Here is a 13063-nt window from a genome sequence, read left to right as displayed (position 1 = left end):
TTTCAAGTTAATAAAGAAACCCCAGGATAGGTGAGTTTCCCCTCCCCAAATAATATGAAACAATCCTAGCCTCATCCTCTTAAGAGACTGAATTTTGTGTCTGAAGATTCCCAGGATCATCAGATTTACAAGTTCAGGTAGGTGCAAATCAGAGATTAAGAACTACATTTTTAGGAGTGTGAGCGAGGTTTTTCCTACAGGAACTAAGTGTAAAGAACAGTCTATGTGCATTTGTGCACTGGGTGAAAGCCTGCCTTATTGTAAATATTGGTTCAATCAGGGGAATATGAAGATGGTGATAAATTTAGATGCATATTTGGGCACACATTATTTGTACATTTTTATTTGGTATGCTAAAAAACCCGAGTCTGTATTTTTAGTCATGGACTCTGGTTTTAATTGCCCATTTTGAAAATGGAAGTTATTAGCATTTCTAAACATTTCCTCTCTATAGTGGTTTGAGCTCTATCTAGGCTGAGTTAATTGCAAGGTAAATTATCCTAATTATTAATGGTACGCAGTGGTGGTGTAGCCATGTTTATCCCAGGATATTAGAGAGACAAGGTGGGTGAAGTTAATAAAAGATATTACCTCACTCACCTTGTCTCCCTAATTATTAAAACATTCCAAATTTAAGATACACTGTAAAAAAAAAAATCCTGAATTGTTTTCTTTCACTACACGCTCAAATAATTTCTGTATAAGTTGCCATTGGTTAATTGGTTCCTGAAAATTTTCTCTTCCCTTTTGGGTAATATATATATAAGAAATGAAATGCCTTTCTGAGTTTAAAATAATGTTTTATTTGAAGAAGATGCCAAAAGTTATATGTGCATAACACGTAACTCCCAGGAGGGAAGCAAAATTACTAAGCTTTAATACAGTTCATTTATGGCTTCCAATTATTTTTACTGTTATTACTATGATTTTTTTACGCACTAATCACAATGGCATATGCACTTCTTGAAAAAAAACCAAACAGTTTACATTAAACTATCCACCAACATAAAAATTATAAGATTTTCCCCAGGAACCATCCATAATCAAACAAATGTCTAATCTGAAAGGTGTGTCTTCTCCCAGGCTCTGAAGATTTTTAAACCCTGTCTTTGGTGGATCATTCAAGGGAAGCTAGTTCTACAGTCAGGGTCCCTGCACTGAAATTTTCTGGCCTCCATCCTTGACAGCAGAAAGAAATTGTGATTTTTTTTTTTAAAGCTACTTTTCAAATAAGAGGGTTGCTAACATGGGTATAGATAATTTAGCTCTCAGCATTGGTGACAAAGCCTGACTCCTATTAGCTTGACACTTTCATCTCTTTGTGAAGATTCTGAAGGTATTATTCCTGTGTGCATATGGGCCCAGATAGGACTCAGCATTCTGATCTTTCTAATGCAGCCTAGAAAAGAATTTAGTAGCTAAAGTGAATGACTGGAGCCTGTCATGTTTTAATTTATAAATAAATCTTACATTTATAGGCCACACTTCATCCCCAAGATACCAAAGTACAGTACAAATTATATATAGAAGTCCTTTCACCTACTTTAGGGTAGAAAGTGGAAGCTGTTTTACAGCACGCAGCAACACAACAACAGAGTTTAGGAGGCAAAGGGAAGGAGAAATTCTGTCTAATTAAAGCTGCTGAGGTAATTTAGATGGGCAGAATATAACTAGCCAAACTAAAATTTGGCCAGACTCTTGGGCTAACAGCCTTACTGTAGTGAAAACCACCATGGGATCATTAAAGACCCAAGCAACCAGGATCTCTGTTTTACATTTCATCCGAAGGATAGTGTTACAATGCTCCCTGGCAAAATGATGTAGCATTGGTTCAGTGTTAAATCAAAGAGAAGATTGCCACCTCCTGAATCAATAGCCTCACTTTCAGCAGCACCCTGGGTTTCCCTTAGGGTATGTTTACATTGAAATAAAACCCCCAAAACCAATTCTCACAGCGTGGGTCAGCTGATTTGAGCTTGCAGACTGTGGGCTAAAAATTGCAGTGTAGATGTGCTGGCTCCCACCTTGTGCAGTTTTATAGCCCCACAGTCTGAGCCCCGCAAGCCCAAGTCAGCTGACGCAGGACACCCCCAGCCATGCCGTGGGTCTTTTATCAAGCATAGATATACCCTTTGGAGTTGCCCATCCAAGTACTGATCATACCTGGTTATTAGCTATTGATCTGCCCAGGTCACAGACTGACTGTATGCAGCTATTAAGCTATTAAAAGTGCACAAAAATATCAATAATTTGCCGGTACCCAAGGGAAGGTACTCATAGTGTTTTCCATTGCAAATGACAAATGATCTTACAAGGTAGTATCTTTTATGGGACCAACTTCTGTTCATGAAAGAAACAGGGTTTCAAGCACCACAGAACTCTTCTTCAGGTCTCTCTCTCATATCCTGGGACCAATATGGCTACGACACCACAGCCAAATGATCCTATGTCATAACTCCACTTCGATGCAGGCCATTGGTTTTACATGACATAGAAATACACTAATGCACAATATTTTACACCTCAGATATTGTGTGTACATCCAGTTTGATCCATGTCTTATCTGCAGATGAATCTGTATGCCCTGTACTCAGTTCAACTTCTAGACCCATATATTCGCTACGGAATTTTGAAAATGTAGCCTATAGTGTTATAAAGCAGCAGGGCACATCGAAGAGCTTTGCCAGCAAGGGAAGAAAAATCACCAGAGGGACTTCTCAGCCCTGTTACATAATTACAGGAGAATAATTTGAAAAAGGCAACATACAAATGTTTTATTATTAGAAACTTCTGTTTGTATTGCTCCAGATTTCTGTGTGGTTTTCTGCCTATTGCCATATAGCTCTCTGCATTGTGATTACATATGAGTTATGTTGTGAAATGTCATGAATATTGGCATACAGTATACAAATGTGTTGTAATGGAAATCTCTTTAGACCAGGTATACTGCCCCAAAAGACAGCGTGGTTCAATTCTTTTTCTATCAACCCATAAGTCATCAATGGCGACAGACAGAGTTCTTCCCGTGTACTGTAACATGTGGAGGAGGTAAGTAATGGCTGTGCTCAGGAGTGTTTACAACTCTGGATTATAAATGGCTGATTTATAATTTTCATACAGTGTTGTTTTTTAAATCAATTAAATAAGTTTATGCTGCTTTGCATGTTGGTGATTGTTCAGCTAAATAAGTGACTGAGTAGAAGGGTAATATCTGCAGTTAATAAAAACATATTAGTTATTGTTTTACATACTATCGAATGTCAGTGTGTACAGCTAATGAGTTACCTTATGAGAAAGAGATTCAGAAAAATAAAGACAGGATAGTCCAAGTGATGTGAGGCTAGAAGTGAGAAAGAATGGATTGCAGTATGAAGATTGCAGGAGGATGAACATTGAGATCAAATGGGAAGATAGAGATTAAGAGAGAGAAAAGAGGAAGGAAGCATTTCTGGCTCTAGATTTAAATGTTAGAGTGAGAATGTTAGAGCAGTGCTAATAGATAGGAAAGTCAGTGGAGTGAAGAAAAGAGAGATGAGGTAGGTGAACAATGAGGCAAAAAATTGTAGACATTGTGCATGGTATTGGACCAAGTGAAGTGACCAAAGAGAGGATATTTGACAAACTAGCATACTCATCTTTGCAGAAATAGAGGGAAGGTCCTAAGCACATGGGCAGTATTTTTGCTGTATCAAGTATGAAACTTGTGGATATGTGAAGTGTTTAAAAGGTGAAATTTCTAATATTTAGCGACCTGAGAAATGTGTATGGAGAGAGGAAGCTGAGGGTCAAAGGTACCATCAGAGTTTTTAGTGGAGCCACCTGGAAGGACAGGAACAATAGACAATAAAAAGCTGGGAAAGAGGAAAGAGTAGGGGATAGAAATGGAGTGATGCAAAAGAAATGGCACAGTGTTTAAGATCCACTTTTAAAGCTTATTCACTTGACTACAGTTTTATTTGCTTTGTCCCTGATTTTCCACTACAAGCAGATGAGGTAGACAGTGGTAGCTGCAGTGACCCCTGGAGGGCAATCTGAACCCCAGCTGGTTGGTCTTAGTGAAAGTCAGACCAGCAAGGGGCCTACTTCAGCTTCCACTGCTGGTTTAAACTCCAGAGTTTATATAACCAGGGGATTAAGTGCAGCTCAGTTCCACCATACCCTCCTCCTGCCTCAGCCCTGCCCTTGTGATGTCCTGTCTTCTCCTTATGCAGAGGTGGTGGTTGGAGAAGCAGTTGGCATAGGAAATGATTATACCACCTATACCTGCTTTACACCAGTGCAGATTCATCTGACACAGGGAAGTTCTCCAGGGGGAGTCTGATAATGCTCCTTTATTCATTCTCTTAGAGAATACACTGTATTATTCATGTAGACTAAAAAAAGCAAAATAATCTAAATAATTACCCCACGGTTGCAGAACCTATTAAAATGCTGTTTTTCAAAGAATGGCTCATGTGTGTTTGTTTTTAAAAAAATAAGAGAGCCTTGTCAAGTGCTTAAAGTACAAGTGAAGAGTCTGATTCTCTTCCCAGCTGTCTCAAATCAGTCACAACATCTCTTTGTGCCTCAGTTTCCCCACCATAAAAATGGAAATAACATACACTCACGATTACTATTCCTAGGTCCCATTCCTCTAGCCAGAGTCATGGTGGGAAACTCCTCTATCTTTGAAGATTTTTGGCCCTCTGAGACATGACTCTCATTGGAAATGTGAATGGTAATCCTGTGGGATGGTATCGTCAAAGAAGTAGAATTGCAAGCCTAAGTGTTTTTCCTTTATGTTCCTCACAGGGGAAGAAGTGTACAGTATAATAATTTTTATTGTAAGCATTGCAAACACTGGATAGCTCAATGGACACCTTCCCTTCTAGGTTGATGGCTCAAATCCAATCTAAGACACTGTTGTCTTGAAAATTATTACCATCTGATGGCTGCTTATTCTCTTTGAAATTAGCTGGTAGCTTCAGTGCAATTCCTTGTGGTTGGATGTCCATATTAGGAAATCACCATCTTTATCAACAAAGCTTGGTGTTCTTGTTGGCAGTCCTGAGAGACAGGCCAGTAAATAAATGAGCCTGGAGACTAAGCTACACACGGACCCCACATAGAAGCAGTGTTGAGGACTGTATGTTACTGGGGAAACTTGCACTGCTGCTGCCCAGCCTGAACCTATTATCTCATAGAAGATTTGGTTTCCAGATGCTGTCTGAGCTCTTTCACCAGCACTAAAATGACTCAGACATTTCAGATAGAAAAAGTTCCACGCAACAAAAAAATTAGAATCAGCTGCTTCACCAGTATATCATTTCACAGTTGGATCACTCCATATTCAGTTCTGTAATCTTTGTGTGGGTGAGGGAGAGGCTTGGGAGTGCAGAGAAGAGAGGTGTGGTTGAGAGTGGCTCATCAAATACAATCAAATACAAATAAACAGGAAAATTTTAAAAACCTGAATTTTGTTTGCAACTGGTAATTCTTCCAGGTCTGCTGGGTGCTCACAAGAACTGGCACATGCATACTTAAGGTGCTGGAACTGTTTAGTTTTTCTTTATGGTTATCACTCTCATGCATGATGACACTTTGGATCAGCCAAGAGACACATAAGTGAAGCTATTGATATATGATACTTTAGCATTTTCAGTAGACACAGTTATGCTATTAGTTTATTGACTCCATTTGGATTTTCATTCTTGTGGTTTCTTCCCTTTTCTTTTTTTAGCACATACCAGAACATCCTTCTTGTCTTCTCTGTTTCAGTGAAAGACAATTCCTGTGAATAAGCCATTTTTTTTCTTAGCCAAGAAAGCAACCTAGTGATTTATTAAACTCAGATCTTTTTTGTTAACGAGTCCTTTTACGCAGATATTTGCACCAAGGAGTTACTTCTGGTTTTCTTTTCTTGGCTCTTTAACTAAGAATGTTCTTGAAAATATTTCTTGGTTTTCTAAAGTTTAACTTAACACTGTCTTTGAACCTTATCTTCAATTCCTCTGGCTTTCTGTTTTAAGTATTTTTCTTACCACACATGACCACCTAATACACCTCTCAGTAGTGCACTCAGTAAACCCTTCTGTGTGGGTTTTATAAATGTGGACGTACAAAACGGCCATCTGATTGTGCACCTCAAGAAAGTGACAGGTGAGGTGTCCCGGTAGGTGTATAACTGCATCTGTTAAAATTTTGTTATTTTTAGTGTCTTCCTAAAACACTACCAGAACAAAGGGCCAGACTCTCAATTAATGTTAATCAATATAACTTCCTTGACTTCAGTTGCTGACGTATACCAGGTGAAGATCTGGCCCTATATGTCTGAGTACAGCGTCTCCATACTAAAAAACACCCCCACAAAAATCACTGCATTTAACTGGATGTATAGTTCAGTATTTGAGAAAAGAAAGCCATTTGAATTTATCTCCCTTCATCACAAGCATTAGCATGTTCATCTTTTGCTCCCATGTTAGGTTATCAGCTTAACTCCGCTGAATGTGTGGATATTCGTTTGAAGCGAGTTGTTCCTGATCACTACTGTCACTACTACCCAGAAAATAAGAAACCAAAGCCTAAACTAAAGGAATGCAACATGGATCCCTGTCCTTCTAGGTTTGTATGACAAATATGTAAGTGGGATGGTATTTTTAGTTACTAAGGAGCAAATAACCATATTTATTTGACTTTTGACACACTTTGATCTTTAGGACTGCTTAATCTTAATTGTTCAGGACATTAAAGAAAGTCTGGCAGTTGGCACCAACACACACAGGCTTGTAGCACTTCCTCAATCTTACACAATAGCAGTGGTCCCCAACCTTTTTGTCTGGCGGGCGCCAGACAAAGGACCACTGCGGCAGTGGAGCACCCGCCGAAATGCCGCCGAATTTGCCATTGACAAGCGGCGTCATCGAGAGGCGTCCCCGCCAAAATGCTGCTGAAATTTGGCGGCATTTCGGTGGGTGCTCTCCCAGGGGCCAGGACACGGGGGCATTAAGATGCCCCCATGGGCACCATGGCGCCCGCAGGCACCGCGTTGGGGACCACTGCACAATAGAATGACAATTTGCTATGTACAGAGATGGTTTAAATAGTCCATTTGTTTTAGTTTGTGGCCTACCTTTGCTGCAGATTTCTTGGAGAGCGCTATGGATATGTCTACCCTGCCATCAGAACAGCACATGTAGAAATATTCGAGGTAGCTTTGGTTGAACTAGCTCACTAAACCTAGCTTGCTTTGGTTGAACTAGCTCACTAATTCAGCAGTATGGCTGCTGTGGCACAAACAACAGTACGGGCCAGCCACCCCAAGTATGTGCCTACGGTTCCGGGTGAAATTGTACTCACATGGCTAGCCTGGGCCACTGCGGCTACATCTCTATTTTTAGCAAGCTACCTTAATCAAAGATAGCTTGGATAGGTCTACACAGGCTGTACTTGTGCCTCCTGATTGCAGTGTAGACATATACCCTATGGCACCAGTGCATACATTTTGTAGGATTACGTGAACACGAGGGATTGTATGTCTGCTTTTGGATTTATCGATGCTGTCATATGTTATTCAGGATTTCTCATTAAAGGCAGGTAGTAGCTCCGTTCTTCATTCAGCATAAAGTTCTTGCACGTGGTTTATCCTGGTTTGTCCGACTATCTGGTATAAAAATTTCATTCACCGTTTTCACTCTACAATTGGTCACATAATATTTAAAGTTTTCGGGGGATTTTTTTAAAGTTACAAGAGAGTCAGAAAAAAATCAGTTTAAATAAAGGTACTTCTGGTGCAAATACCACCGAATATTATTGCCAGATTATAAAGGCTACAGTAGACATAAACTGTATTGAATTGCTCAGTGGTATTTAAAACTAATTTACTTTTGGATTGTCTGGTGAGGTTTCCTGGCTGTGCTGAAGTATCTTAAAATACTTCACAGTGTCAAGTCCCAGAACCTCACATTAATATGCCATCTGGCTGGACTAGAGTTGTATATAAGAAGAGGAGGAAACACTCTGAATGGATTTCATTTCCTATAGCTAAACTGTCCATTTCCTTTAATCCGTGTTAAACATAATCATTGATGGTGACCTCTACTAAGTATAGATGCACAGACTTTAAAAGCTCTTTTCTAAAATGCCAGTTGATAGACAGAATGGCAAGACTTTAATACAGTTTATCTGAAAAAGCTGTGGAATATTACAATGCTGGGACGGGAGCACGACAGGTAGAAAAGTCGAAATTATGAGCTCTTGCTATACAGATTTACCCTACAAAGACAGACCAGGGGATGAGGGGAAATAATGTCATATTTCACTTCTCCTTGCAGACCTGAGGAATAGACCTTCCCTTAACCTCGGAGCCTACTCCTGCTAGGTGCTGAGCAACTTCTGTAATTCAAGTAAGCAGCAGTTGAGGGTGCTGAGCACCTTCCAGGAAGTGCTCAGCACCTCCATAGATTGAACCCTTGTCATGCATTATTTCAGCTGCATGCACCTTCCACAGATCCCTTCATTACAGATTTCTCTGTGGTGTCCATTTCTTTGTTAAGAAATGACTGTGCATCCCGGGGAAGTGGCACAACCTGGGAGGAGTCGCACATAGGAGGATTATTTAGAACTGTTTAGTGGTCATTCATTTCCTTTTGAGGAGAAATTGCTGTTTCCATTTTAGTGGAATGAATTAAGGAGTTTATAGACTGAGTGTTTCCAGCAGCTTCAGAAATGATGGGTACATAATGGGTCATCTTGTTCCACAGGAAGATCCTGTAATTGGTCTCACATTTCCTGATCTCATGGTGGGATTTGTTCACTTTTAAACATGATTGTACACAACATCTAGAGCAAATAACATCTAGGATATGAGAAATAATGATGCCTTATTTATTTTATTGACAGTGATGGATTTAAAGAAATCATGCCCTATGATCACTTCCAGCCTCTTCCTCGGTATGTATGGGGACTGTAACATGCAGGTCAGCATCAGGATGAGATTTCTGTGGGAATTTAATATTCAGATACAAAGCCTCAAATCACTGTATAGCTTAGAACATTATCTACTGTCTTTGCATACTAGTGTAGGAGCTGATCTTCCAAGTTATACAGAAGAGAGTAAATCCTGGGCTCAATCCTGCAAACACTGCGCATCTGAGTGACTTGAATGGGATTATTCCTAAGTAAAGTGTTGCAGGATTGGGTCCTCTGTTACTGCAGTAAAACCCTGCTAAGTGCATAACTGTTTAGTGCAGAAGTAAGAGTCTGTCAAAATTTCCTCTAAAATGCATGTATTTATTCATTCTTTTCTGTGAAGGTATATTTTGGTTGGATTAATAAAAAATGCATGCATTCAGTGTAGCTATTCATGTCATGTGGCACTCTGGGAATGAATTATTTGCTTGTTAAAATACATTGCTCTTCTGTTCTTTTTGTTGTTTATTCCTACGTGCTGTTTGTTCATATACACACTGCTTTAATACTTTGCAGATATGGAATTTTCTGTGCTTCTTCATTACCTAAGTGGTTTGAGAGCATTTTTTCACCTGAGACAGTCAGAAAATTAATTTAGTGCTTCTCTGAAATGTGATAGATTTATTTTTTATAAAGAAGTTAGGAACTTCAATTTAAAAACAGTGGGTCAGATCTGCAGCTGGTTTAAATCAGTGTAGTCAGTGGCGGTAAGCAGATTTACACCATCTGAGGATCTGGCCAATTGTTTAATGAAAAACTGAAATTAAAAATATATTTTTCTGAATAAATAGAGATATGGTGGGAGAAGAGTGAACTTGCAGACTCACTTGACTGAGTGGAACTCCTTGGATTCCATCAGCTTGTGTAAATTATCATAGCTCCATTGACTTAACAATTTACACAGCTGAAGATATGCTGCTCTTTGATGTTTTTTGGCTTTGTCAGATAGGTGGAGATGTTTTCTCCTGTGGCTTAGTACTGCAGTTTTGCAATTATCCTGCTCCTATCTTTTCCCCTTTCCTCTTTTCCTTCTGCTGCCAGACTCTGCAGATTTCTCGGTGTTGACCTCAACACAGTTTCTTTATATCAATGCTTCGTGTTCTGAGTGGCTCAGGAAACCAGTTGGAATTAAGGTTTAGTTTCCCTTCTGTGCTGTTCTGTGCCTGTAGAATCTGTACAGCACCGTCCATGGTAAAGGAGATCATAAGGAGGGTGAAGTCATGGGCAACTGCTCTCATTTCAAGCATTAAGAACTGCAGATAAGGGCTCCCTGTCTGTGCCAGCAGATACTGGCCTGATCCCCATGTGTGAAAGCTCACTGGGGGCTGTGTTGGTTTTGTTGGTTTAAAGCAGTCACGACCACCCTATCCACTCAGAGACCAGCCAGCACACACCCAAAAGTTGGTGGCATTGACTAAGGAAGGGGCGAGAACAAGGCAGGCTGATTCAATGTATTGCTGCTCTAGCCTTCAGTGGGAGAGGAAAGCTGCCCTTCTCTAACAGAACTAGAAGAAGCAGTGGTGGAAACACCTGGCCACTTTGCACATTCTGGTGAATCTGGCCCAGTCAGGAGCTAAATATTGCAGCAATTCTAGCATATCTGCACTCTGCACTTATTGGCTGTAAAGTTGTTGCAGATACTCCACATTAATTCTGCTTTTTACCTGTTCAAGTGCCGAGCATGGCTGTTCACACACAACAGGCATAAAACAAAGTGCTGTAGATGCTCTTCACCAAAGCTTTACTGGCTCGCTCTTCTTGAGCAGCCGTCACCTCCCATGTAACACAGAGGCCATGTGCAAGGCTGCTTTGCAATCCTGTGGCATTCATCACCATTTTCTCATTCAAATGAGGAAGTTGTGGGAAAGTCACGATGCACACTGCGGGCTCTTGAAAGAGTTCTCTTGCGGCTGGAGCTGTAAATGTCCTACTGAAATATTTCTACAGATGGAGATCTTTGAAATAAACAAAAATTTCCCAGGATAAAAATTTTCTTTTAAGGCTTTTGGAACGCCTCCATATATCTCAGACTTGTTGGACTGCTGAGGATCCCTTGACAGTTGCGGGTTCTGGAAAGTGTCTCTTTGACTGCCTGCCCACGACACTTCCCCTCCTCCCCCCAGTAGCCCTGGACCTCCCTCCATCTTGAAAATGCTCATGGGAATATGGGAACTGGAGTGTGTTCGAAACTGATGAGATAAAGAAAAACAACTATAAAACTTTATGCTATAAACACTTCTAAGAGTAGTATTACATCTAGTAGAGGCAGCCTTACACATATGAATCCATGAGCTGCTAACTCATTGAACAGCTAATTGCTCTTTAGTTCCTGATATTTTCAAAGAAAATGAGTTGATTTTAACACTGGCCATTTGTTTAGGTAAAATAGTGAAAAGTATAACTGTGACTTTTTAAATGCCTTTTCCTCTGGCAATATGAAATGAGTATCGAGTCAGTCAGCTATATGTTGTCTGCTTTTGAGCATATGTTCTACGTTTAAAGTTCAGAGGAGGTTTTTGTATGTTTAAAATGGACTCTGTGCTATAGTGTTTGAACATGATTGATATGTTTCTTGTAGACAGCTTAATGAATTATTTAAAATAGGAAGTATACTTGAGTTACCTTCTGTATCATAGGGAGTAGGTAGTGCTTACTGACGTCTGCCTTTGATTTATAGGCTTCTGCTCCATCTACTCTGATATTATGACTTCCTTTACAAAACCTATGTTACTCTTGATGAATTGATTTAGGTGGGATATTGCTGTACTTGCTGAATCTATCATTCATAAATGATGTACATTTTTTTCACAGTTCTTTTCTGAGCCACTGCAGTTGTAATATTTAAAGGTTTTAGACTGGCTAGAGTAAAGTCTTCTTACTCACTTCCTGCCTTGATTTGCCAAAGCTAAGATGTGATGAACTTTTAAGACCAGCTGCAGGACCCAACTGTTTCCCCAGGTTTCTTTGTGGGGGCAGGTGGATGGGACAATGAGGGATTGAATAGGGCTGTGTGAGAACGAAAGGAGGAGCCCAGGATTAGAGGCCTTGTAGTTTGTAATTGTGACTGATACACTTTCATCAGGAAGATCCTTGAGTATGTCTTCAATATTTATTTACGGTCTTTTGTGAAAGAGTAGATGCCTAAATGTGTGGTTTGTGCTTTAGTGTATGAGTTAAAGCCCCTGAAAAATGTATAACTTTACTGTCATCCCCACTTCAGATGTTACTGCAAGTTTGATCCCCAGTGTGTTTATATCTGGGGCTGTAAGCTTTTCAGAGCAGAGGCTTTTATTTTTATACAGCCTCAAGCACATTGTTGGTGCTAACCAAATAATAATGATGCAAAATTACATATAGCCATGTTAAGTAGTAGCCTAAGTGTGGAACACGCTTCATGATGCTGATTCATTCTAGACGTTATTCAAATAATCGAATACATTGTATTCCTGCTTTAACTCCTCAAAATATATACAAGAGAATCAGGTTATTCCGAGCACTTCAGGAAACTTACCTGGGCACTTGAATCCATTTATGTGTGTGTTCATTTTGGCACATAGCAGAAAGAAAGCCTGAAACAAAGGCACAGTATGTTTCTGATTCTATATACATTTTTGTACCAATGTCAGAAAATAGACCTGATTCTGCTCCCTTTAGAAGTCAGTGGCAAAATTTCCATTCACCTCAATGGAAGTAAGATTGGGTTCAATATTTTGCTATGCTTTATAGATGGCATTATTTGTAATGTATTTGGGGTTTGGTTGTTTTTTCCCCCTAGCTGGGAGCATAATCCTTGGACTGCATGTTCTGTTTCCTGTGGAGGTGGAATTCAGCGGAGGAGCTTTGTTTGTGTAGAGGAGACCATACATGGAGAGATACTGCAAGTAGAGGAATGGAAATGCATGTATGCCCCCAAGCCCAAGGTCATGCAAACCTGTAATCTCTTTGATTGTCCTAAGTGGGTAGCTATGGAGTGGTCTCAGGTAAATTGAAAAATTATTTGTACCCAATTTTGAAAGGCAGCCTCTAATTGTGTGCAGTCATATAATTGTGGACAAAAATAATTGCAGGCACATTTTATAGCACTTAGCAGTAGATATTTGTCTACCTGATTTAGCCT

General features: G+C 39.8%; 1 protein-coding gene across 7 annotated transcripts in view; it reads left to right on the top strand.

Annotated features, from left to right (window-relative positions):
• The window catches only part of ADAMTSL3 (ADAMTS like 3), a 287105-nt gene that overhangs the window by 197220 nt on the left and 76822 nt on the right, over positions 1-13063 (top strand). For all 7 annotated transcript variants that reach the window (XM_044981169.1, XM_044981163.1, XM_044981164.1 and 4 more), the window contains 4 exons: positions 2937-3048; positions 6462-6600; positions 8878-8928; positions 12722-12926. In XM_044981169.1, the coding sequence (XP_044837104.1) occupies positions 2937-3048; positions 6462-6600; positions 8878-8928; positions 12722-12926 (507 nt within the window). The remainder of the gene's footprint in view (positions 1-2936; positions 3049-6461; positions 6601-8877; positions 8929-12721; positions 12927-13063) is intronic.

Source organism: Mauremys mutica, chromosome 11 (genome assembly GCF_020497125.1).
Source record: "Mauremys mutica isolate MM-2020 ecotype Southern chromosome 11, ASM2049712v1, whole genome shotgun sequence".
NCBI lineage: Eukaryota > Metazoa > Chordata > Testudines > Geoemydidae > Mauremys > Mauremys mutica.
This window is presented reverse-complemented; position numbering and strand designations above follow the sequence as displayed.